Raw genomic sequence first — 27,931 nt, 5'->3', positions numbered from 1 at the left:
GGTTCAAAAGATAAACCTTGCTTTCTCTACCTCACCAGCTCTCCCTCCACTAGTCCGTTCCCCTCTCTCTCCTTCCCCTCATTCCCTTTCCTCCTTTCCTGAAGTTACTATTGAGGAAACTACACTTCTCCTTTCTTCCTCAAAATGTACCACCTGTTCCTCTGATCCCATTCCCACCCACCTTCTTAATGCCATCTCTCCTACTCTTATTCCTTTTATCTGTCACATTCTCAACCTCTCACTTTCCACTGCGACTGTCCCTGCTGCCTTTAAACATGCTGTGGTCACACCTCTCCTTAAGAAGCCTTCACTTGACCCTACTTGTCCCTCTAATTACCGACCCACCTCCCTCCTTCCTTTTCTCTCCAAATTACTTGAGCGTGCTGTTCACCGTCGCTGCCTTGATTTTCTCTCCTCACATGCTATTCTTGACCCATTACAATCTGGTTTTCGCCCTCTCCACTCAACCGAAACTGCGCTTACTAAAGTCTCCAATGACCTATTACTGGCTAAATCCAGAGGTCAATATTCCATCCTCATTCTTCTTGATCTTTCCGCTGCTTTTGACACTGTCGATCACAGCATACTTCTCGATACCCTGTCCTCACTTGGATTCCAGGGCTCTGTCCTTTCCTGGTTCTCTTCCTACCTCTCCCTCCGCACCTTTAGTGTTCACTCTGGTGGATCCTCTTCTACTTCTATCCCTCTGCCTGTCGGCGTACCTCAGGGTTCTGTTCTTGGTCCCCTCCTCTTTTCTATCTACACTTCTTCCCTTGGTTCATTAATCTCATCCCATGGCTTTTCCTACCATCTCTATGCTGATGACTCCCAAATCTACCTTTCTACCCCTGATATCTCACCTTGCATCCAAACCAAAGTTTCAGCGTGCTTGTCTGACATTGCTGCCTGGATGTCTCAACGCCACCTGAAATTAAATATGACCAAAACCGAGCTTCTCATTTTCCCCCCCAAACCCACCTCCCCGCTCCCCCCGTTTTCTATTTCTGTTGATGGCTCTCTCATTCTCCCTGTCTCCTCAGCTCGAAACCTTGGGGTCATCTTTGACTCTTCTCTCTCCTTCTCTGCTCATATCCAGCAGACCGCCAAGACCCGTCGTTTCTTTCTTTACAACATCCGTAAAATCCGCCCCTTTCTTTCCGAGCACTCTACCAAAACCCTCATCCACACCCTTGTCACCTCTCGTTTAGACTACTGCAATCTGCTTCTTGCTGGCCTCCCACTTAGTCACCTCTCCCCTCTCCAGTCGGTTCAAAACTCTGCTGCCCGTCTCATCTTCCGCCAGGGTCGCTTTACTCATACTACCCCTTCTCCTCAAGACCCTTCACTGGCTCCCTATCCGTTTTCGCATCCTGTTCAAACTTCTTCTACTAACCTATAAATGTATTCACTCTGCTGCTCCCCAGTATCTCTCCACACTCGTCCTTCCCTACACCCCTTCCCGTGCACTCCGCTCCATGGATAAATCCTTCTTATCTGTTCCCTTCTCCACTACTGCCAACTCCAGACTTCGCGCCTTCTGTCTCGCTGCACCCTACGCCTGGAATAAACTTCCTGAGCCCCTACGTCTTGCCCCATCCTTGGCCACCTTTAAATCTAGACTGAAAGCCCACCTCTTTAACATTGCCTTTGACTCGTAACCACTTGTAACCACTCGCCTCCACCTACCCTCCTCTCTTCCTTCCCGTTCACATTAATTGATTTGATTTGCTTATTTTTTGTCTATTAGATTGTAAGCTCTTTGAGCAGGGACTGTCTTTCTTCTATGTTTGTGCAGCGCTGTGTATGCCTTGTAGCGCTATAGAAATGCTAAATAGTAGTAGTAGTAGTACTGAGCGTGAAAGGATAACATGCTAATCTGCATATAATTTGCATACTGAAAACCAGCTCACCCTGAGTGAAAAAGGGGCCCAGGAGCTTGAGGTTGGATTGCTCAGGATGCTAAGAAAATACTGTTTGGAGTCCTGTTCAGAGGCCACAGGCCAGTGAGGCCTGCTGGAGAGTGGGAGCAGTAGCCTCATCTTCACAGTATAGATGGTATCTTATCCCTGTACGTCTTCAACATGTTTCCTGCAGCCTCCCCCCTGTGTTGGAGGGTTTGTGAGGAGCTTGGCACCATGGGCCAATTTATAGTGGTCTTGTGTGAAGGCCCGGGTTACTGGAAAGTCATTCAGTATTGGCTGCAGGGCTAGTAGGCTTGCCTAATTCAGTAGTCTTCAGTCTTCTTTTTATTCCTTTGGAAGCCTCCTGGCCTTACTGAATTACAGGCCCTTTTGGTGCATCACGCTATGTGTGCAGAACATGTGTGACCTCGGCAGCTCATTGGAAACAACCTACAGTTCCATCCTTGATGAAGTGGCTGAATAAAGCGAATGCTACATACCTGTAGAAGGTATTCTCCGAGGACAGCAGGCTGATTGTTCTCACTGATGGGTGACGTCCACAGCACCCCCTCCAATCGGAATCTTCACTAGCAAAGACGTTTGCTAGCCCTCGCGCTCTGATGCGCACCGTGCATGTGCGGTCATCTTCCTGCCCGAACCGGCTCGTGTTCATCAGTAGCAAGACAAAGACAAGGGAAGACACAACTCCAAAGGGGAGGCGGGCGGGTTTGTGAGAACAATCAGCCTGCTGTCCTCGGAGAATACCTTCTACAGGTATGTAGCATTCGCTTTCTCCGAGGACAAGCAGGCTGCTTGTTCTCACTGATGGGGTATCCCTAGCCCCCAGGCTCACTCAAAACAACAAACATGGTCAATTGGGCCTCGCAACGGCGAGGACATAACTGAGGTTGACCTAACATCTTATTCAACTAACAGAGTGTAGCCTGGAACAGAATAAAAAATGGGCCTAGGGGGGTGGAGTTGGATTCAAACCCCAAACAGATTCTGAAGCACCGACTGCCCGAACCGACTGTCGCGTCGGGTATCCTGCTGCAGGCAGTAATGAGATGTGAATGTGTGGACAGATGACCACGTCGCAGCTTTGCAGATCTCTTCAATATTGGCTGACTTCAAGTGGGCCACTGACGCTGCCATGGCTCTAACATTGTGAGCCGTGACATGACCCTTAAGAGCCAGCCCAGCCTGGGCGTAAGTGAAGGAAATGCAATCTGCTAGCCAATTGGATATGGTGCGTTTCCCCACAGCCACTCCCCTCCTGTTGGGATCAAAAGAAACAAACATTTGGGCGGACTGTCTGTTGGGCTGTGTCCGCTCCAGATAGAAGGCCAATGCTCTTTTGCAGTCCAATGTGTGCAGCTGACGTTCAGCAGGGCAGGAATGAGGACGGGGAAAGAATGTAGGCAAGACAATTGACTGGTTCAGATGGAACTCCGACACCACTGTCTTGTCCGCAAGGAAGGTAAGCCCTTAGGTCCCGTAAGGCCCCGAAGGACCTCAAAGGACAGCCGTGCAACCCCAAGTCTTCACCCGCGGCGACCGCCGTTCACCAAGGGTTGAGCCCCCAGCTGCAGGCGGTCAACGGGACTTCAGGAGCCGCGGGGTTGACGGACTGACCTGGACTGGAACCAGGAGAGAAGCGGGCAGATGGAATAGAGAGTCCACAAACAGGCAACAGATCTGGGCAGGCAGCTAGCAGCGTAGTCAGAGTCAGGCAAGAGGTCAAGGCAGGCGGCAAGCAGAGTAGTCCGAGTTAGGCAAGAGGTCAAGGCCGGCAGCTAGCAGAGAAAACCAGGAAACAGTCCAAAAGTCCAAAATCAGCAACACCAGGAAATCAACGGAACACACGAACCACGGAGACTGGCCTCGGGTAACAGAACCTGAAGCAACCTCCTACCTCAGGCTCACTCCTTAAATACTGTTCGGCAGTCAGCCGCCCAGCCCCCGTAGACATAGCCGGCCAATCAGAACTTGGTTATCGACAGAACCCTTCTGATTGGCTCTGACCGATCTCCCAGGCGGATCTATCGTGCTGGCCTTCCAGTCTAACTCCTCTGAGGCGGAGCTTGGGGTTCCCGCGCCCAAGAATGAAGACGCCGGCCATCACGCCTCGGCGCTATTTCCCTTACTGGCGCAAACACAGCCCCCGTAGCCAGCGATCGAGAGTCCGGCAGCTGTGATCACCGGCCCCGGACTGGGCGGCCATCACCACGGCGAGCCCCGGCTCCCCTCCATGGCCTCAAGAAAGCCGGACTTCGTCGTGGTGGACGCCGGCTCCTGCTTCCCGCGGAGGAGCAGCCGGAGGGAGCGACGGATGTGACAACCACCTTTGGCAAGAACTTAGGGTGAGTGCGGAGGACTACTCTATTATGATGAAATTTGGTATAAGGAGCATGAGCTACCAGGGCTTGAAGCTCACTGACTCTACGAGCTGAAGTTACTGCCACCAAGAAAATGACCTTCCAGGTCAAGTACTTCAGATGGCATGAATTCAGTGGCTCAAAAGGAGGTTTCATCAGCTGGGTGAGAACGACATTGAGATCCCATGACACTGTAGGAGGCTTGACAGGGGGCTTTGACAAAAGCAAACCTCTCATAAAGCGAACAACTAAAGGCTGTCCCGAGATCGGCTTACCTTCCACACGGTAATGGTATGCACTGATTGCACTAAGGTGAACCCTTACAGAGTTGGTCTTGAGACCAGACTCAGACAAGTGCAGAAGGTAGTAAAGCAGGGTCTGTGTAGGACAAGAACGAGGGTCTAGGGCCTTGCTGTCACACCAGACGGCAAACCTCCTCCATAAAAAGAAGTAACTCCTCTTAGTGGAATCGTTCCTGTAAACAAGCAAGACACAGGAGACACCCTCCGACAGACCCAAAGTCTACGCTCTCAACATCCAGGCCGTGAGAGCCAGAGACTGGAGATTGGGATGCAGAAGCGCCCCTTCGTTCTGGGTGATGAGGGTCGGAAAACACTCCAATCTCCACGGTTCTTCGGAGGACAACTCCAGAAGAAGAGGGAACCAGATCTGACGCGGCCAAAAAGGAGCAATCAGAATCATGGCGCCTCGGTCTTGCTTGAGATTCAACAAAGTCTTCCCCACCAGAGGTATGGGAGGATAAGCATACAGCAGGCCTTCCCCCCAATCTAGGAGGAAGGCATCCGATGCCAGTCGGCCGTGGGCCTGAAGTCTGGAACAGAATTGAGGGACCTTGTGGTTGGCTCGAGATGCGAAGAGATCTACCAAGGGGGTGCCCCACACTTGGAAGATCCGGCGCACTACTCTGGAGTTGTGCGACCACTCGTGAGGTTGCATAATCCTGCTCAACCTGTCGGCCAGACTGTTGTTTGCGCCTGCCAGATATGTAGCTTGGAGAAACATGCCGTAACGGCGAGCCCACAGCCACATACTGACGGCTTCTTGACACAGGGAGCGAAATCCGGTGCCCCCCTGCTTGTTGATGTAATACATGGCAACCTGGTTGTCTGTCTGAATTTGGATAAATTGGTGGGACAGCCGATCTCTGAAAGCCTTCAGAGCGTTCCAGACCGCTCATAACTCCAGGAGATTGATCTGTAGACCTTGTTCCTGGAGGGACCAGCTTCCTTGGGTGTGAAGCCCATCGACATGAGCTCCCCACCCCAGGAGAGACGCATCCGTAGTCAGCACTTTTTGCGGCTGAGGAATTTGGAAAGGGCGTCCCAGAGTCAAATTGGACCAAATCGTCCACCAGTGCAGGGATTCGAGAAAACTCGTGGACAGGTGGATCACGTCCTCTAGATCCCCAGCAGCCTGAAACCACTGGGAAGCTAGGGTCCATTGAGCAGATCGCATGCGAAGACGAGCCATGGGAGTCACATGAACTGTGGAGGCCATGTGGCCGAGCAATCTCAACATCTGCCGAGCTGTGATCTGCTGGGATGCTCGCACCCGGGAGACGAGGGACAACAGATTGTTGGCCCTTGTCTCCGGGAGGTAGGCACGAGCCGTACGAGAATCCAGCAGAGCTCCTATGAATTTGAGTCTCTGTACTGGGAGAAGATGGGACTTTGGATAATTTATCACAAACCCCAGTAGCTCCAGGAGTCAAATAGTCATCTGCATGGACTGTAGAGCTCCTGCCTTGGATGTGCTCTTCACCAGCTACCTTTGGTGAAAAACTTTCAACCTCCCCCCGACCGGTAGATCGTCCGGCACGGACACTTTGATATCGGCTATGCTCTGCTCGTCCCTTGCTTTTGCTGGGGAGCTGAGGGGCCTTGCTGAGGCGCACGCTGCTGACGAGAGCGAGCGCGCTGGGGCTTAGCCTGGGCCGCAGGCTGTCGAGAGGGAGGATTGTACCTACGCTTGCCAGAAGAGTAGGGAACAGTCCTCCTTCCCCCATAAAAACGTCTACCTGATGAGGTAGATGCTGAAGGCTGCCGGCGGGAGAATTTGTCGAAAGCGTTATCCCGCTGGAGGAGCTGTTCTACCACCTGTTCGACTTTTTCCCCAAAAATGTTATCCGCACGGCAAGGGGAGTCCGCAATCCACTGCTGGATCCTATTCTCCAGGTCGGAGGCACGCAGCCATGAGAGTCTGCGCATCACCACACCTTGAGCAGCGGCCCTGGACGCAACATCAAAGGTATCAAATACCCCTCTGGCCAGGAATTTTCTACATGCCTTCAGCTGCCTGACTACCTCCTGAAACGGCTTGGCTTGCTCAGAAGGGAGCTGGTCCACCAAGTCTGCCAGCTTCCGCACATTGTTCCGCATATGGATGCTCGTGTAGAGCTGGTAAGATTGAATCTTGGCCACGAGCATGGAAGAATGGTAGGCCTTCCTCCCAAAGGAGTCTAAGGTTATGGGGTCTTTGCCCGTGGGCGCCGAAGCATGCTCCCTAGAACTCTTAGCCTTCTTCAGGGCCAGATCCACCACACCAGAGTCGTGAGGCAACTGAGTGCGCATCAGCTCTGGGTCCCCATGGATCCGATACTGGGATTCTATCTTCTTGGGAATGTGGGGATTAGTTAGTGGCTTGGTCCAGTTCGCCAGCAATGTCTTTTTCAGGACATGATGCATGGGTACTGTGGACGCTTCCTTAGGTGGAGAAGGATAGTCCAAGAGCTCAAACATTTCAGCCCTTGGCTCATCCTCCACAACCACCGGGAAGGGGATGGCTGTAGACATCTCCCGGACAAAGGCCGAGAAAGACAGACTCTCGGGAGGAGAAAGCTGTCTTTCAGGGGAGGGAGTGGGGTCAGAAGGAAGGCCATCAGACTCCTCGTCAGAGAAATATCTGATGTCCTCCTCTGCATCCCACGAGGCCTCATCATCGGTATCAGACACAAGTTCACAGACCTGTGTCTAAAGCCATGTCCGACTCGACTCCGTGGGAACCACGGCCACGGTGGGAGCGTCGAGAGGTGGACTCCCTGGCCGGCAGCGCGAAACTCCCTCCCCCGACGTCGTCGGGGAGTCCATCTGGGAGGCAGCCGAAACCGGTACCGCAAACGGCACCGTACCGGGGACCTCACCCCGGGCAAAGGGCCAGCTGCCGCCTCACTCGACGGCCCCAGTGGCGCAAGCACCCCCGGTACCAGAGAAGGGCGCAACAGGTCTTCCAGAATGCCAGGAAGAACGGCCCGGAGACTCTCGTGCAGAGCGGCTGTGGAGAAAGGCTGGGAAGCCGGTGCAGGCGTCGAGGTCAGAATCTGTTCCGGGCACGGAGGCGGTACCGGGCTGTCCGAGGTAGAGCGCACCGACACCTCCTGAATGGAGGGTGAGCGGTCCTCCCGGTGCCGATGCCTGCTGGATGCCGACTCCCTCGGCGACCCAGAGCTCCCGGTACCAGGACGGGAAGGTGACCGGTGACGATGCTTCTTCGACTTTTTCGAGCGAAGCATTTCACCGGAGCTCCCCGGTACCGATGAGGACGTTGAATCCAGACGTCGCTTCCTCGGGGCCGGGGCCGAAGGTCGATCCCGGGGGGGCTGTACCGCAGGAGCCCTCAGGGCAGGAGGAGACCTACCCGAAGGCTCACCGCCACCAGCAGGGGAATGGACAGCCCTCACCTGCACTCCAGACGAAGCACCACCGTCCGACGACATCAGCACCAGAGGGGATCCCGGTACCGCCGACGCACTCTTCCGAAGCCTCGGTACCGACGATGCAGGAGGAGGACGCCTCGATGCAGTCGATGTCGATGCGATCTCCGAAGACTTCGGTGCTGCCGACGCCGATGCGCCCGACGAATCTCTAGATGCCGATGCCGTCGAAGCGCCGGAGAACAGAACGTTCCACTGGGCTAATCTCGCTACCCGAGTCCTCTTTTGCAAAAGAGCACAAAGACTACAGGCCTGCGGGCGGTGCCCAGCCCCCAGACACTGAAGACACGAGGCGTGCCTATCAGTGAGCGAGATTACCCGGGCGCACTGGGTGCACTTCTTGAAGCCGCTGGAAGGCTTCGATGTCATGGGCGGAAAAATCGCGCCGGCGAAATCAAAATTCGCGATGATGACAAGAGGCACCGAGACAAAAAGGGGGAAAATACCCGTGCGGGCGGCTGTTCCCGAAAGCGAAAGAAAACTTACGCTGGGAAAAAGCTAGAAATACGGGAAAAAGGTTCTCTCTCTTTTTTTTTTTGTTGAAAAACACGAAAGACGCGCAAGGGTCCTCTGAGGGGCACGAAACGGCGCCAAAACACGACCGTCCCGAGCGCGGACAAAAGAAGACTGACGAACATGAGCCGGTTTGGGCGGGAAGACGACCGCGCATGCGCGGTGCGCATCGGCGCGTGAGGGCTAGCAAACGTCTTTGCTAGTGAAGATTCCGATTGGAGGGGGTGCCGTGGACGTCACCCATCAGTGAGAACAAGCAGCCTGCTTGTCCTCGGAGAAATTGTGGTATATTGCAATATGGAGCGTCTTTGGGCTGCCTGAAACCATACACTTGCTAAATGGGAGGTGATTTGGGAGCCCTTTCTGCAGCATTGTTCTTGTTAACTGCTTGTGGACTTGCCTGGATTTCTTGTCAGTTGGGGTGGGGTTTGTTTAGAGAAATTGTTAGCAGTGTTAGTTCTATGTTATTTTGTCTACTGCTGGGCTTATCTCTAACTTTACTGTTTATTGTGTTTTACTCTTTAAATCTGCTGTATTCATTGTCATGGTGTTCATTGGCTTTGTTATTGCCTGATATTTTGGATTGGTTCCTGGTACTCAATAAAGACCTCAAAAAAAACCCTGGCTCCTAGAATAAACATCAATATTGCACAAATTTACCTCAGCTCTGAGGCAAATGTAAATGTATACAAGAACGTGCATATTTTATGTTTGAATATTTTTATTAATCAGGAGGATACAAAAAACAACAGAGTTATATCAATTTAGAAACCTAGATGATCTCTATAACAAATGAAGCATAAAGGCATAATAAACATCTAACGACAAACGTTTTTTAATAGAAAACCCTCCCACCCTAGATCCCTCAAAGGCAGGTAATGATAGGTGAGCCAAAGTAAAATAGTAAACATCCATGCTTTAGGTGACATGTTCAGTAATCTGCTTCGTGCCATGTGTGTTAAGGAGTTCCAAAAAAGGATCCCAAAGTGAGCGTACTACTACTACTAATAGCATTTATATAGCGCTACCAGACGCACGCAGCGCTGAACATTTGACATAGAGAGACAGTCCCTGCTCAAAGAGCTTATAATCTAGGTAAAACAGACAGACAAGACATTACGGGCAAGGGAATTACAGGGTAAAGAGGAACAGGGGAGGAGGATGGCAAATGAGTAGCGGTTAGGAGCCAAAGGCAGTAGTGAAAAAGTGAGCTTTCAGCATAGATTTAAAAACAGGTAGAGATGGAGCTAGACGTATCGGTTCGGGAAGACAGTTCCAGGCATAAGGTGCCGCAAGATAAAAGGAACAAAGTCTGGAGTTAGCGGTAGAGGAGAAGGGGGACGACAAGAGAGATTTGTTCAGAGAGTGGAGTTCACGGGGAGGAATGTAGGGAGAGATGAGAGAGGAGAGGTAGTGAGGGGTCATTGAGTGGACACATTTAAAGGTCAGTAAGAGGAGTTTGAACTGTATACGGAAGCGGACAGGGAGCCAGTGAAGTGACTTGAGGAGTGGGCTAGTGTGGGCATAACGATTCTGGCAGAAAATAAGTCGAGCTGCAGAATTCTGAACAGGCTGGAGAGGAGAAAGATGATTGAGCGGAAGACCAGTGAGAAGTAAATTGCAATAGTCCAAGTGAGAAGTAACAAGGGTGTGAATAAGGGTTTTGGTGGCATGTTCAGAAAGGAAGGGGCGAATTTTGCTAATGTTGAAGATAAAAAAGCGATAGGTTTTGGCGATCTGTTGAATATGAGCAGAGAAGGAGAGAGAGGAGTCGAAGATGACTCCCAGATTACGAGCCGAGGAGACAGGGAGGATATGAGAACCATTAACAGAGATAGAGAATGGGGGAAGAGGGGAGGAGGGTTTAGGGGGAAAAATAAGAAGTTCAGTTTTAGCCATGTTTAATTTGAGATGGCGCTGAGACATCCAGGCAGCAATGTCAGACAAGCAGGCAGAGATTTTGTCCTGGATTAAGGTTGAGATTTCAGGGGTGGAGATGTAGATCTGAGAGTCATCAGCGTAAAGATGGTAATGAAAACCATGGGATGAGATCAGGGCACCAAGGGAGGAGGTATAGATGGAGAAGAGGAGTGGTCCAAGGACAGAACCCTGAGGCACACCTACTGAGAGCGGGAGGGAAGTTGACGAGGATCCACCAGAGTGAACACTGAAAGTACGGAGAGAGAGGTAGGAAGAGAACCAGGAAAGAACAGGGCCCTGGAATCCAAGTGAGGACAGCGTATCGAGGATTAAGGTGTGGTCAACAGTGTCGAAAGCAGCAGATAGGTCAAGAAGGATGAGGATGGAATAGAGACCTCTGAATTTAGCCAGAAGCAGATAATTAGATCATTTAGTAAGTGCAGTTTTAGTAGAGTGAAGAGGGCGAAATCCAGATTGAAGTGGGTCAAGAATAGGTTGAGAAGAGAGAAAGTCAAGACAACGGCGGTGAATGACACGTTCAAGTAAAGTGAGGGTTTTTTAAGGAGTGGAGTGACAATAGCATGTTTGAAGGTCTTAGGAACAGTTGCAGTGGAGAGTGAAAGATTAAGGATGTAACAGATGACAGGGATGATAGTAGGAGAGATAGTGTTAAGTAGGTAAGTGGGGATGGGATCAGAGGAACAGGTAGTACATTTAGAGGAGGAAAGAAGGGGGGCAGTTTCTTCAGTAGAAACTTCTGAGAAGGAGGAGAAAGAAGGAGAGGAAGGAGAGTAGGGGGTGTGGACTAAGGGAGAGAGAGGTGGGGAGGATTTGGATGAAAATTCAAGGTTAATCTAACGGATTTTATCATGGAAGTAATCAGCTAGAGTCTGTGGAGAAAGAGAAGGGGGAATAGGAAACGGAGGTACTTTGAGAAGAGAGTTCAGTGTGGCGAAAAGAAGTCGAGGGTTAGAACCGAGGGAATTAGTCAAATGGGTGAAGTAATCCTGTTTGGCAAGTGTAGACATGCTCCTCATAGTGAGTCCAAATTATTTATGTCCTGCCACTTCATCACAAGCAAAGTTATCATATAAGACCTCCTGTAGTCTAGGGATGGGGACTCTGCATTCAACCAACAGAAAAGGATCATCTTCTTACCCATTAAGACAGCATGCTGCATAAATCCCTTCAGACCCTTTGGGTTGGGGTGTACTAGATTAAAAATAGCAACCAGCATTTTCGGCTTTAAAAGACAGCTAGTTTCCTATAGGCGAGATACTTGTGAAAGAAGTTGTCCCCAGAACAGTCTAACCTTAGGGCAATGCCAGTACATGTGTCCCAGCGATGAGCCAGGCGTCAAACACTTGGGGCAACCGGAGTCCAGTCTCAGGGTAGCTTTATAGGCTCTTTGTGAAGAAATGTGTCATTGAATGAACATTTTATATTGCATTTCCCACAACTGTATATTGTCTGTCAAGCTGTGTATTTCCCTCAAGCAATTCCTGATCTAGTCCCCCTTAATTTCTGTTCCCAGATCTCTAGTCCATTTCTGTGCCAAAGAATCATAAACAAAATCACTTAGTTGTTCTTGTAATTATGTATGGTGATAACTTAAAGGCACCGGTAATTGTGCATCATATGCATATTTTATAACATGTGCCTGTATGTTGCAATTCTGCCCATGGTGTGCCCAAACTGTACACCTGGGAATCTCTGCACACAGATCATGTAAAAAGTATTCATGCACTTGTTCACACTGTCAGCATGAGTTTGGGACCAAAGAAAAGGAATAAGAACAAAGAATAAGACTAAGAGAAGATTACAAACATGTACTTGTGAGCGTGTATATACCATTGCAATTCTACAAGAGCCTTTTTTTAGGGAAAACATGCTTCACACGTGGAAATACTACTTATAAAATTACCTCCTTAATATGCAAGTACTAAAAAAGCAAAAGTGCAAATCCGTTTACAATACCAAATCCCCACCTTGTGTACGTTTCTCCATGTAATACCTATGAAAGATGAATTTTGCTCCTATTATGAAAACTATACCTTTACCTTTAGAAGCAGATGGATTGGCAGGGTTAGCAGCATGGCAGGATATACAAATGTGCAAGGAGCATCGAAAGCCTTTATTCTGGAGCATTGTGGGTGGATATTTCTTAACACATTCTTCATGGTAATACTTTCCACACAAAGGAAGCAAGCAGCGTTTTACACAGAGATCATTCTTCTTGCATACAAAACAGGTATGGAGACCTAACAGAGATGGAAGGGATAATATATGAACAAGACATGCAAGACTCTACCATTAAGGCAAACCAATAATCTTCTGTCTGAAAGTTTTCCGGTTATTATGTACGTAGGAGTACCTGACAAGCAGTCATAAAGGTACAGTCAATGCATCTCAGATCCATGGAAGGCAGAAAGATGGCTGCCCCTACTGGTCAACAAGTAACAGAAAGAATGCACCCCTCTAGTACTTGGCCTAGTAAGGGCTTGCAGAACTGCCTGAGCAGTCAAAGTTGGCAGAATAAAAAGAGTTTGCGTAATAAGGGTAAGCATTTAATGTATCAATAAGGAGAAATTAGACCTTACCTGCTAATTTGCTTTCCTTTAATCCCTCCGGACCGGCCCAGGATTGGACTGATGAGTTGTGCACGCCTTCCAGCAGGTGGAGACTGAGAAAAAAACTCTGACTCTAGAGAGCCAATAAGAGCCCTGGTCATGTGACCCTAGCCTCAGTATTTGAATAACAAAGCAGAAAGAAGAGAAAACTCTACCCCCTGTGCCCCGAGGAATTTCAGCAACCAGAAGCAATATTGAAAATGTGCTTAAACAACGGCTCACCGACAACTCTCACCTGAGCAGCGGTATGGCCTGTAAGTAAACATAGGCAAAGTATGTACAGATTACTGCATATAATTAACTGATAATGCATTTCTTTATATAATAACTTGCAAAACAGCTCTGTAGACAAGAGAACATCTGCACACAGGAACTTTGAACATAGACAGAAAGACAGACCAGGGGAGGGGCCTGGGCCAGTCCGGAGGGATTAAAGGAAAGCAAATTAGCAGGTAAGGTCTAATTTCTCCTTCCTTAGCATCCCTCCGGACCGGCCCAGGATTGGATTTATGGGACGTAACAAAGCAGTAGTCCTATGGGAGGGACCCCAGCAAACCCGCTGTGAGTACTCGCGATGCAAAGACCGCCTCCTGCCGACACTGAACATCAAGTCTGTAATGCTTGGAAAAGGAATGGAGAGATGCCCAAGTCGCTGCTTTACAAATCTCCGCTGGAGGCACCAAGAAACACTCGGCCCACGACGCTGCCTGCCTTCGTGTAGAATGAGCTTTCACAGCCTCCAAAACCACTTTGCCCACCAAGAGGTAAGCTGAAGCTATCATTTCCTTGATCCACCTAGACAACGTGGGCTTAGAAGCTGACAAACCCTTGCGGTGACCAGCAAAAAGAAGAAACAGACGATCCGTGCGGCGAAAGTCCTCAGTAACTGCAAGGTATCGTTTAAGTACTCTCCTGACATCCAAAGTACGTAATTTACGCTGCTCCTGCGTTCCTGAGACTGAGCCCAAAACAGGAAGAAAAACCGACTGGGACAGGTGAAAACGAGAGAGTACCTTAGGCAGAAAGAAAGGAACCGGACAAATAACCACTCGGTCCTTAGAAAATTCCAGAAATGGAGATCTGCAGGAAAAAGCTTGCAACTCCGAAACTCTCCTTGCTGACGCAATAGCCACTAAGAACACTGTCTTAAGAGTCAAATCCTTCAGAGAACAATCGAGTAACGGCTCAAAAGGAGGCCCCGTCAGAGCCGAAAGCACCAGATTAAGGTCCCAGGAAGGAAAGACCGAACTGTGTGGTGGACGAAGGAGACTAACAACCTCCTTTAAGAAACGAGCTACATCGGGAAGACTAGCCAAAGACTTGCCCTGAATCTTACCTCTGAAACATGAAAGAGCTGCCGCCTGCACCTTAAGTGAAGACAGAGACAATCCTTTATCAAACCCTTTCTGCAGAAAATCTAACATCTGAGCAACAGAAGCCCGAAAAGGAGCAATCCCAGCATCCGCACACCAATCCTCAAAAACTCTCCAGTAGCGAATATAGCTTAGAGAGGTGGATCGCCGATGAGAGTGCAGCATGGTAGAAATCACCGGAGCTGAAAAACCCCTCTTAGCTAAATGTGCTAGTTCAAGGGCCAAGCCGTAAGACAAAATCGATCCGGGTCTGGATGAGAAACTGGTCCTTGCGACAGCAAAGTCTTGTGTACCGGAAATCGAAGAGGAGACGCCACCATTAGTCGCTGAAGATCCGCGTACCAAGGACATCGAGGCCAATCTGGAGCTACCAGAATTATCGGCCCCCCGTGTTCCTCTATCCTTTGCAGGAGACGACCTAACAGAGGCCACGGAGGAAACGCGTAAAGAAGTTTGGAGGGCCACTGCTGTAAGAGAGTGTCTACCCCTGCCGCTCTTGCATCTCTTCGGCGACTGAAGAAGCGAGGAACTTTGGAGTTGAGACCGGATGCAAAAAGATCTAGAACTGGAGTGCCCCTGCACTATCAACTGAAACGCCCGATCACTGAGAGCCCATTCTCCTGGATCGAGAGTGTGACGACTGAGAAAATCTGCTTGCACATTTTCTACTCCTGCTACATGCGAGGCTGATATGGCCACGAGGTGAATCTCCACCCACGCCATGAGACTCTCTGCCTCTTGACACAAGAGATGGCACCTCGTTCCTCCCTGGCGGTTGATATAAGCCACTGCCGAGGCATTGTCCGAGAGAACTCGCACCGCCTTGCCCACCAGGAGATGTGCGAAATGGTGCACAGCTAACCAAATCGCCCTGGTCTCCAAGAAGTTGATGGATTGAGCCGCCTCTAGAGGCGACCAGAGACCCTGGGCCCACCTGTCTAGGCAATGAGCTCCCCAGCCCTGAAGACTGGCACCCGTCGTTAAGGCTACCCACCGAGGAGACTCCAATGGCATTCCCATGGTAAGATTCTTAATTCGTAGCCACCAAAATAGAGAGCTGCGCTCTCGGTTGCGCAGCAACAACCTCATCAGAAGAGAATCCCTCTGAAAGGACCACCAGGACAGAAGAGACTACTGAAGAGACCTCATATGAGCCCTGGCCCAGGGAACTACTTCTATCGTGGCTGCAATGGAGCCAAGAACCTGAAGATAATCTCAAGCACAAAGCACCTTCTGATAAAGCAAATTCAGTATCTGAGACCGGAGCTTTAAAATCCTGCCCTGCGGGAGAAAAACTCACCCCTGCGCCGTGTCGAAGGTGACTCCCAAATACTCCAGAGACTGAGAAGGAACCAAACGACTCTTGGCTAAATTCACTACCCAACCTAGGGACTGCAAAAAGGCCACCACTCGGTTTGTGACGTGACAACTCTCCTGATATGACTTTGCTCTGATCAACCAGTCGTCGAGGTATGGATGGACGAGGATCCCCTCTTTCCTGAGGGCCGCAGCCACCATGACCATAACTTTGGTAAATGTGCGCAGTGCTGTCGCGAGACCGAAAGGTAAAGCGCAAAACTGGTAATGTCTTCCTAGAATCGCAAAGCGCAAGAATTTGTGGTGAGCCGGATGAATGGGAATATGCAAATAGGCCTCTGTCAGATCTAAGGCTGTTAAATACTCTCCTTTGCGAACTGCCACTATGACTGACCAAAGGGTCTCCATACGAAAACTTGTGACCCTGAGAGCCCGATTGACAGCTTTTAGGTCCAAAATGGGACGAAAGGAACCTTCCTTCTTGGGAACCACAAAATAAATGGAATACCGGCCTTGCTTGTACTCAGAAGGAGGGACTGAAGAAATAGCTTGAAGAACCTCTGTAGAGTGTCCCGAACCGCTCTCGCCTTTTGAAGAGAGCGGCAGGGAGACTCCAGAAAGGCGTCTGAAAGAGGCCTTGCGAATTCTAAGGCATAACCTTCTCGCATAACCTCCAGTATCCACTGATCTGACGTGATTTGGGCCCACCTCTGATAGAACTGAGAAAACCGAGCTGTTACAGGGGACCAGAGGCGAGGCCCTCACACCTTCATTGGGAAAAACGCGATTGGGATCGAAAACCAGCGCCGGAGAAACCTGCTCCTCGACGGGAACCCCGAAAGGACTGAGTCCTGTTGAAAAAACGAGACCGCTGAGGCAGAATGCCCCGAACAGGCTGAAACCTACGGAAACCTCTCATTCTACCCCAACCAAACAAAGCACCCCGACTGGACAGACGAGGCTTATCTTCTGGGAGCCGAGGAACTTTAGCACCTCCTAAAGAATTTTTTTTTTTTTTTTTTTTTTTTTCAAAATATTTATAAGAAACCTCTTATGTCAGAAAGTATTATCATAAATATACAATTTACCAAGGAAATTATCTACAAAAGTAAAATAATTCACTTTTTCAAAGGATTGATACTCAAGTCCATAATTCTAGGATCCGGCATCTCCTAAAGAATTAACCAATTTATCCAATTCTTCTCCAAACAAGAAAGAACCTTTAAAAGGGAACTTACTTAACTTAGACTTGGAAGCTGCGTCTGCCTACCAACCTCTCAACCAAAGACATCGGCGAGCAGCGACCCCCAAGGCTAAAGTCTTAGAAGATGCTTGCAGCAGATCATACAGAGCATCAGCCAGAAAGGCCGCACCCGTCTCAATCTTGGCCACCTCTACATCTATAGCCTGAAGATCATCTGAAGACCTGTCCAGGACTCTCTCCGCCCTCCGAAAACAGGCTCTAGCCACTAAGGAACCACAAATGGTGGCCTGTACAGCCAAAGATGAAACATCAAAACTATTCTGGACTAATTTCGATCTGCTAACCGAAGAAACCATCACTCAAACAATCAACAAATTCTCCAAATCCCACTCCAAACTGGATATTTGCCCCAGCAATCTAATAAGGTTCGCCCCCAAACGCTTCATAACAGACCTCACGTCACACCTGAACTACATGTTAAAACACGGACTTTTCCCCAAGGACAAAGGAAATATACTACTTACACCTATACCCAAGACTTAAAGAAAAAATTAAGTGACACAACCATCGACCAGTAGCATCCATCCCACTGATAGTCAAACTAATGGAAAGCATGGTAACCAAACAACTCACCAACTACCTAAACAAATTTACAATATTACATGAATCACAGTCAGGATTTCGATCCAACCATAGCACCGAAACAGTGTTGACCACTCTCATAACCAAATTCAAACAACTAATTGCAACCGGAAACAATGTGCTGCTCCTACAATTTGACATGTCCAGCGCGTTTGACATGGTCAGTCACCAAATACTCTCGAACATCCTAGATTACTTCAGAATTGGAGGAAACGTACTAAGATGGTTTAATGGCTTCCTAACAGCAAGAACTTACCAAGTGATTTCAAAATCACAAACGTCAACACCATGGAAACCCGAGTGTGGAGTACCACAAGGATCACCAATCTCACCAACCCTTTTTAACTTAATGATGACACCTTTAGCCAAATCGCTATCCAACCAAGGACTCAACCCGTACATCTATGCAGACGATGTCACGATATACATCCTGTTCAAACATGATCTAACCGAAATCACAAATGAAATCAAACAGAGCCTCCAAATAATGAACTCATGGGCGGACGCATTTCAACTAAAGCTAAACGCAGAAAAAAACACAATGTCTCATCCTATCCTCACAATATAACACAAACAAACCCAATACCATAAACACCCCAGATTACACCCTTCCGGTCTCTGACAGTCTGAAAATTCTGGGAGTCACAATTGACCGAAATCTCACACTCGAAGGCCATGCGAAAAATACAGCAAAGAAAATGTTCCACTCAATGTGAAAACTTAAAAGAATCAAACCTTTCTTCCCAAGGGAAATATTCCGCAGCCTGGTACAATCAATGGTGCTAAGCCATCTAGACTACTGCAATGCCATCTATGCTGGATGCAAAGAACAAATCATTAAGAAGCTTCAAACCACTCAAAACACAGCAGCCAGACTCATATTTGGGAAACATAGTAACATAGTAGATGACGGCAGAAAAAGACCTGCACGGTCCATCCAGTCTGCCCAAGAAGATAAATTCATATGTGCTACTTTTTTATTTGTACTGTCCTCTTCAGTGCACAGACCGTATAAGTCTGGCCAGCCCTACCACCAGCCCCGGCACAGACCGTATAAGTCTGCCCAGCACTAGTCCTGCCTCCCAACCACCAGCCCCAGCACAGACCGTATATGTCTGCCCAGCACTAGCCCCGCCTCCCAACCACCAGCTCTGCCACCCATTCTAGGCTAGGCTCCTGAGGATCCCTTCCTTCTGCACAGGATTCCTTTATGGTTATCCCACGCATGTTTGAACTCCGTTACCGTTTTCATCTCCACCACCTCCCGCGGGAGGGTATTCCAAGCATCCACCACCCTCTCCGTGAAAAAATACTTCCTGACATTCTTCTTGAGTCTGCCCCCCTTCAATCTCATTTCATGCCCTCTCGTTCTACCGCCTTCCCATCTCCGGAAAAGGTTTGTTTGCGGATTAATACGGATTAAAGCGAAATACGAATGCGCCAAACCCCTAAGGGAAAAACTACACTGGCTCCCTTTAAAAGAACAAATTGCGTTCAAAGTCTGCACCCTGGCCCACAAAATTATTCACTGGGAAGCCCCGACCTATATGTCAGACGTTATAGACCTGCCTACTAGGAACGCAAAAAGATCAGCACGCACATTCCTCAATCTCCACTACCCCAACTGTAAAGGACTAAAATACAAATCCACATACGCAACCAGTTTCTCCTATATCTGTACGCAACTATGGAACGCACTACCGAAGGACATAAAAACAACTCAAGACCAACCTACCTTCCGAAAGCTACTGAAAACTGACCTGTTCAAGAAGGCATACCATAAACATCCATCCTGAATACTAAATAATAAGACAACATGAACTAGACAAAACCAAACTCTTATTATTGTCTGACCAACCACATTGTTATTAATGAATAAGCACTACCACTTTAATCCTCATGTCGCCATTACGGCAAATGTAAGCCACATTGAGCCTGCAAATTGGTGGGAAAATGTGGGATACAAATGCTACAAATAAATAAATAAATAAATAAATTCTTGAGCAGAGAATCCAGCCGTCTGTCCTGAACATCATGAAGTGCCGTTCCTCCATCGACGGGGACCGTGTTACACTTAGTAACTGCCGAAACCACCGCATCAACCACTGGAACCCTAAGCAGAGCTCTATCTGCTTCAGGAACCGGATAAAGACGATTCATAGATCTGGTAGGGCGAAAAGCCGCATCTGGGACCTCCCATCGTACTTTAATCACATCCCAAATGTCCTGATGCATGGGAAAAGTTTTGGCGACAGATCTACACCCCTTAATCAAGAAATCGACCTTATCGACCTCCGAAACTGGAGGAAGATCCTCAAAATTCAAAGTAGAGGAGGCCATAGAAATGAGTTCTTATAAGTCATCCTTATGGAATACTCTAGCCACCGAAGGATCATCCCCTTGGACAAAAGACACAGCATCAGGACATATAGAAGAGGGGTCTTCCCAGACATGCTCCGCCAGATCTTCTTCTTCTTCTAAAATGGGCATGTCTTGACCCTGATCAGACCAAAGATCTAACTGCAACTCCCCTGCTCTGGCCTCTTAGCAGGAAGAGGAGGTCTGACAGCTTCTCCTGAGACCCCCGCTCCTGAAACGTCCTTCTGCATCAAGAAGGCCTGGTACATCTGAAGAACAAACTCAGGAGGGAATCCCCCTGCCTGAGTGGTCCCAGCCTGCACCAGAGCTCCTGAATCCAAATTCCCTGAATTTGTGGCATTGCTAGCTGCAGACTGGCCAAGCGACGGCGAAGATGGAGCAAAATTCAAAATGGCCGCCTTTCACGCCAATTTCACTGAACTGGCCTCCGGAAGCGCGCCTGAGACGTCCGCAACAACTGGAGCCGCCCGCGACGGCGAAGAACTAGGAACAGTTGAAGTCCCCGAAATCGGAGGAAGAACCGAACTCGATGATCCATCCAGCGCCGTACAATATTTACAAGCGCCGGAGGAATTAACCCCCCGACGCTGACAGACAGCGCAACGCTTAAGTTTTTCGGCCATCGTGGCGAAACGCGTGCACGCGTCTAGATGGTTCACGCCTTAATTAATTTTTTTAAAAACCCCGCTCCGCTGACCGGAATGACAAATAAAATATATGTACCTCCTAAAATGGGACGGTATGGCAGCAAGAAACAAGAGCAGAAAGTTTCTTTCGTTTTTTTGTTTTAACAGCTGAGCAGCTAAGAAAAAACAGCCACACACAGAACAGTAAACAGAGCTGCCTGCTCGTTAAATCAATGGGAAAGCATTGCTTCTATTTTCTTTTACGTTTTAATCCTGGCTGCCTCTCCCAAAGGCAATACCCCTTTGCTGGTCAAACGGGTAGCCCTTCCCTTTTAATTTTTTTTTTTTTGTAATTATTAGAAGGGAGATGGGGAGGAAAGGGGGAGGGACCCGGGGCACCCGAGTGTAAAACCCCTGAGGCTGAAAAGTAAAAAATGCTGAAACTCTAACAAGCCTCTAAACAGTTCCTCTGGCACAGAATAAAAAGCTAAAGAGAAGAAAAGGCTATAAACTAACAAAGAGAGACTGATGGGCTCACTTCCTATCTGCTGGGAGACTGAGAAAATACTGACATGGCCAGGGCTCCTATTGGCTCTCTAGAGTCAGAGTTTTTTTCTCAGTCTCCACCTGCTGGAAAGCATGCACAACCCATCAGTCCAATCCTAGGCCGGTCCGGAGGGATGCTAAGGAACAGAGCAATACATATAAATACTAGAAACAAGTAAATATTTGAAAATATTTGGATGTACCTAGTGCCACAACAACAGTCAGGCACCCACTTCTCAGGACAGAAAGGGTGAAGAGAATTAGCAGGACCCTACCCTACTCAGTTCTCATACTTGCATGCGAGAGCTAAGATTATGGGCTCTGCTGGCTATTCCCAGGTGACCCAGAATGCTGGGCTCAATGGGCCACTGTTGACAAGGGCTCACCGCCTTCCACCTGCTGGAGACGGAGAATACTGGATCTTACTATAGCTAGCCAGGGCTCTTATTGGCTCTCACGAGAGTCAGAATTCTCAGTCTCCACCTGCTGGAAGGAGTGCATAACCATCAGTATCTTTCTGGGCTGATCCAGAAGGACACTAAGGAATGGGTCACTACTGACTCAGCCGGGCACTTCTTATGTGAAGGGCATGAGAAGTGGAACTTTGGAGGGAGGGAGAGGTAATCCACAAACAAGCACCCTATGCTATCTAGGATGGCAATGGAGACAGAACATTGTCTATGCACTACAGAAGCATACACACTATACCTGTGGAGCATTCTTTGCAGATGAACTTTCCCTTTGGCATTGCAGACATCCCAATGCACTGCAGGTGAAAAGCCCCACAGCACTGAGCCTCGCATAGCAGCAGCTCCCCCAGCTTCTCACAAATCTGTATGATGGATTAAACGGAAAAATTATGTTCGTACCTGATCATTTTCTTTCCTTTAATCATACCAGACCAGTCCAGACTAATGGGTTATTGTCCATCTACCAGCGGAAGGAGACAGAGAAAATAGTTCCAAGTAAACCACCCCTTAAGGGTATCGTGCAGCCTGGAATGTTCAGTATTTTGTAGCCAAGCAATGGTGCTCTGAAGTCTAGAAGAAAACACAGTTAATACCAAACAGGCAAAGTCTTGGAGCCAATATGCAGAACCTCACTGTTCCTCCTTGGCCAAAGGCAACTGCAACCTCGCTCCTAATGGTCCATACTGAGCTTGCTCAAGCACATAGAGATCTACCCCTGAATCAGGGGAAAGAACTCCGTGTTGCCAAGTAACAGGAGTCATACAGAGCTGGCACAACAACAAGTGGCAGGAGATTGAATAGAGAAGATGAAGAAGGCAGTGCTGTAGGACATCCCAGCGTACTGAAGCGTCATGGAACAGCCAGGGATACCTAAGGAAACAACACTCTGACAGACTTTAGCCAGGGAGGGCATCTGGACTGGTCTGGTATGATTAAAGGAAATAAAATTATCAGGTAAGAACATAATTTTTCCTTCCTTGTCATCTACACCAGACCAGTCCAGACTAATGGGATGTAGCAAAGCAGTTTCCCAAAGAGGGGGGGGGGGGGGGGGGGGGGGGGAGAAAAGAAGAATGCAGAAGGTTGAAAAATCAACAAAGTTATACACACAGCAAAAAACTGATCAGCAGAAAAGGATTCAAATATCCGAACCACCAGGCTACCAAAATGGAACAGAGTTAGACACTAGAAAAGGAACTGAAGCCGTAGGACGTAAAACAAACGTCCTGAGCAAAAGAAAAATTACGTACCCCTGTCTTGAGTCCAGAATGGAGGAAGAAGCGACCCTAACAAGTACTAGGAGTACGCAACCCCAAACAGTGCGCCACACTTCAAAGAAGAAAGGAAGCAAGGCCTAGGAACCACCCAGACCCGTGCCTAGTGAGAGAATCAAACTCCACAGAACAAGAAGAGACTCCAGAGTTAACAGAACCAATTAACTGGAGCACTAGTCTCTCAAGGAGAACCATGAAAAGGGCAGCAGCATACCAGGATGCTGGGCTTGATGGACCCTTGGTCTTTTCCCAGTATGGCGGTGCTTATGTATACTAGGGTACAACCGTAGAAAGAGTACTCCTCAACCAGCTCGCTCTGGACTTAGGGATGAAAGAACAGAGCCAAGAGAACAAAAGGAGACAAAAAGAGAGTCAAGAGCCACTCTGTGGAGAAAAGACCCCCAAGGTGCCAAGTAGCCACAAAAGGAGCAGAGACTAATTCAAACTTCAGCAATGGAGAAGCTTCTCGCCAGTCACCAAGAGGCTACGGCAAGAAAAGGTGCCACAGGAAAGGTGGCTAACAGGAGACAAAACAGCCTTGTCCAGCAGTCTAAACTGCGGTATGCCACAACTGCTGAAATGTTACTGTATCCAACCCGCAGAAAAAAGTTGGGGTTGACCAACAAGGTGAAACAGTGCCCAACAGGCAAAGGTGAAAATATGCTCCACAGTCAGAGACTGAACTGTGCTCAATGGACAGAAAAAGACGCTGCGCTCATCAGGCAGGCAGAGAAGGATCCATGCTCAATGAGAACGAACGGAGTTGCACTCAAAGCACACAACCTAAGCCATGCACCATGGGCAAAGAAAGAGTTGCACACCTCTGGCAAAGATAGAAATGCCCTGAACAAGCAGAGACGAAGCTGAGAGTAACACAGGATGAGCAGTGCCCCACTGAAAGAGCTGGATGTTAGAGGAACCTGCAGAACTGAAGCTGCAGTAGCAATGGAACTGTGTATAAAACGCAGACAAGGAGCTGCTTTCCACATGCAAACAAGGAACTGCACTCCAGACGCCAGCAAGGAGCAGCGCTCCACACGCCAACAAAGAGCAGTGCTCCACACGCCGACAAGGAGCTATGCTTCCTATGCAGACATGAAGCTGTATAGCACCTGCAGTCACAGAGCTGTGCTCCACTTCACCTAATTTGCAGAGAAGAGTTATGCTAAACATACAGAGATGGAGCTACACTCAACAAGTGGTGGAGCTGCATTCCATACACAAAGAGAGAGAGAGCTGCATGCCACACACAGACAAGGAGTTGCGTTCCACAGGCAGACACAGGACTGTGCCCCACGCTGAGACCTGCAGAGAAAGAACTACACTCAACATGTGACAATGGAGCTGCATTCAACATGCAGAGAAGAAAGGTTGCAGAATAAGCAGCGAAGGAACGTCACTCAACATGCCACGATAAAGCTGTCCTCAACATACAGCGATGGAACTAAAGCCAACCTGGAACTATGGAACAGCGCCCAACATGCAGCGATGGAGCCACGCCCAACATGCAGCGATGGAGCCGCGCTCAACATGCAGCGATGGAGCTGTGCTCAACAAGCAAAATGCATAGATGGAGTCTCGGGGAACAGCCAGAGAAGAAGGTGCTTCCAGGAGGTCAACAGGAAAGGAGCACAACTTGTGGAAATGCAGACCTGGCGCTGCACTCCCCTGGCCCAGAGGGACTAAAACTACAAGAAGATAAAGCCTCGTGCCCCAAGAGACACTCTCGGCCCTCAAGTGGTCTCTGAGCCACAATGACTGCCCTCCTAGGCAACTGATACGGAGCAGCAGTCAACGTAGAGAAAGAACTCCCGACAAGAGGGAGGTAAGCATCACGGAGCTGGAATCCTCAGACCATAGGGAGCAAAATGCAGCCGCAAGGCAGTGAGGAAGAAACAACTCTCGCCAGGCCAGGAACAAACAGGAAGCTGGCCACTAACACCAAAGTGAAGAAAAACCAGCTAAGGGAGAGTCAAACTCCAGATGCACAGCAATAAATCTGCTCAATAGGAAAGAACTGCGTCCCTTACAGAAAAAGGAAGAAGTGCCAAATGTGCCAGGAGAGAGGCGCCTGAAACTAGAAAAGGGAAAATCCGTCTGTGCCAGGCTAAAACTCCCGCCCGAAAGCAAGGGAAGCAAGGAAGAGCTGTGGCACACTAGTCCTAAAAAGGCACATTCCCTTAAAGAGACAATGATCTGAGTCCAAGCAAAATACTGGCAAGAATGGCGCGCTCAAGGGTACTCAGAAGAGGGATTTGAGCTAGTAGTTGCACACCAAGGGCAACTCGGACCCCCACCAGAAGGAAAGTACCCTGCAGACAAACCAGAGCAGACAGGAGGGATCCACGGGGACGAGAGAACCAGAACCTCCCTAAGGAAGGGAGGAAAAACTGCTGCCAAAACAAGAATCAAATAGCAGGGGCGTCCCAAGCCAAGATGCCAAAAGCAGCAGAGACCGGACGGTCTGAAAAAGAACTGACCAACAGCCGTGTAAGGCTGACAGGAATGAAAATATAGCCCTGGACTAAAAAGACCGAGCCTGCAGTCAAACAGAGCCAGTGAGAGACTTCCCCCATTTTGGAAATGGCAGAATAAGACCTCTGAACCGCAAAGGTACAAGTTCAAGCAACGGGTCCGCCCTCTGAACCAGCTGCCATCTAGGACCGTGAAGAGGAGAAAAACAACTGAGTTTTGTGATCCAGGCACGAGCCATGCCCCACAAAAAAAAAATCAAAACAACTGGTACCAGTTCAGAAGGGTCCAAGATCAGAATCAGGCGCCAGCCAGCGAAATTCAAAGAAACTTTGAAAGCGGCCCCCTAGAATACATTGGCAAAGGTGGGAAAATAAATCAGGCAACAGGCAAGAGAAAGAAGGGAAAACAGTTTCTTTATTTTTTAAACAACCTTCTTCACTAGAGACAGGAATTAAAAAAGGTTTACCTCAGAGGCAGAAAAGGAGGGAAAAAACAGTTTCCTTTTTTATAAACAACCTTCTTCACTAGTCACAGAAATTAATAAAGGTTTACCTCAGAGGCAGAAAAGGAGGGAAAAAACAAAGCTTCCTTTTTTTTTCTTTTATAAACAACCTTCTTCACTAGTGACAGGAATAAATAAAGGCTTACCTCAGAGGCAGAAATTCAGATATACCTACCACCACAGAAAGCGAATGATACGTACCTGTAGCAGGTGTTCTCCGAGGACAGCAGGCTGATTGTTCTCACGACTGGGTTGACGTCCACGGCAGCCCCCTCCGACCGGGAAAAAACTTTGCGGGAGGTCCCGCCCACAGGGCACGCCCACCGCGCATGCGCGGCCGTCTTCCCGCCTGTGCGCGACCGTTCCCACTCAGTTGAATGACAAGCCAAGGAATGAGAAAAAAACGCAACTCCAAAGGGGAGGAGGAAGGGTAGGTGAGAACAATCAGCCTGCTGTCCTCGGAGAACACCTGCTACAGTTATGTATCATTCGCTTTCTCCGAGGACAAGCAGGCTGCTTATTCTCATGACTGGGGTATCCCTAGCTCACAGGCTCACTCAAAACAAGAACCCAGGTCAATTGAATCTCGCAACGGCGAGGGCATAACAGAAATTGACCTACGAAGAACAACTAACTGAGAGTGCAGCCTGAACAGAATAAAATCAGGTCCTGGAGGGTGGAGTTGGATTCAAACCCCAAACAGATTCTGCAGCACTGACTGCCCGAACCGACTGTCGCGTCGAGTATCCTGCTGGAGGCAGTAATGCGATGTGAATGTGTGGACAGATGACCACGTCGCAGCCTTGCAAATCTCTTCAATAGTGGCAGACTTCAAGTGAGCCACTGATGCTGCCATGGCTCTAACACTATGAGCCGTGACATGACCCTCAAGAGCCAGCCCAGCCTGGGCATAAGTGAAGGAAATGCAATCTGCTAGCCTACTACTACTACTACACATTTCTAGAGCGCTACTAGGGTTACGCAGCGCTGTACAAATTAATAACTAAGGATGGTCCCTGCTCAGAAGAGCTTACAATCTAAAGGACGAAATGTCAAGTTGGGGTAGTCTAGATTTCCTGAGTAGAGGTGTTGTGATTAGGTGCCGAAAGCGACATTGAAGAGGTGGGCTTTGAGCAATGATTTGAAGATGGGTAGGGAGGGGGCCTGGCGTATGGGCTCAGGGAGTTTGCTCCAAGCATGGGGTGAGACGAGGCAGAAAGGGCGGAGCCTAGAGTTGGCGGTGGTGGAGAAGGGTACTGAAAGGAGGGATTTGTCTTGAGAGCGGAGGTCACGGGTAGGGACGTAAGGGGAGATGAGGGTAGAGAGGTAAGGAGGGGCTGTAGATCGAGTGCATTTGTAGGTTAGTAGGAGAAGCTTGAACTGTATGCGATATCTGATCGGAAGCCAGTGAAGTGACTTGAGGAGAGGGGTGATATGAGTATATCGGTCAAGGCGGAAAATAAGACGTGCGGCAGAGTTCTGGATGGACTGAAGGGGGGATAGGTGGCTAAGTGGGAGGCCGGTGAGGAGTAGGTTGCAATAGTCAAGGCGAGAGGTAATGAGAGAGTGGATGAGAGTTCGGGTGGTGTGCTCAGAGAGGAAGGGGCGAATTTTGCTAATGTTGTAGAGGAAGAAGCGACAGGTCTTGGCTATCTGCTGGATATGCGCAGAGAAGGAGAGGGAGGAGTCGAAGATGACACTGAGGTTGCGGGCAGATGAGACGGGGATGATGAGGGTGTTATCAACTGAGATAGAGAGTGAAGGGAGAGGAGAAGTGGGTTTGGGTGGGAAAACAATAAGTTCAGTCTTGGCCATGTTCAGTTTCAGGTGGCGGTTGGACATCCAGGCAGCAATGCCGGATAAGCAGGCCGATACTTTGGCCTTGGTTTCCGCAGTGATGTCTGGTGTGGAGAGATACAGCTGGGTGTCGTCAGCATAAAGATGATAGTGGAAACCATGAGATGAGATCAGGGAGCCTAAGGAACAGGTGTAGATTGAAAAAAGGAGGGGCCCAAGGACAGATCCCTGAGGAACTCCAACAGAGAGCGGGA

The 27,931-nt window shown here is 49.0% G+C and overlaps 1 protein-coding gene across 1 annotated transcript in view; it reads right to left on the bottom strand.

Annotated features, from left to right (window-relative positions):
* Window positions 1-27,931, bottom strand: part of NSD1 (nuclear receptor binding SET domain protein 1) — a 226,858-nt gene that overhangs the window by 85,053 nt on the left and 113,874 nt on the right. Inside the window, 2 exon segments of the mRNA XM_030212301.1 lie at window positions 12,503-12,703; window positions 21,868-21,991. Of these exon segments, the coding sequence (XP_030068161.1) occupies window positions 12,503-12,703; window positions 21,868-21,991 (325 nt within the window).

This window comes from Microcaecilia unicolor, chromosome 8, assembly GCF_901765095.1.
Source record: "Microcaecilia unicolor chromosome 8, aMicUni1.1, whole genome shotgun sequence".
In the NCBI taxonomy this organism is placed as follows: domain Eukaryota; kingdom Metazoa; phylum Chordata; class Amphibia; order Gymnophiona; family Siphonopidae; genus Microcaecilia; species Microcaecilia unicolor.
This window is presented reverse-complemented; position numbering and strand designations above follow the sequence as displayed.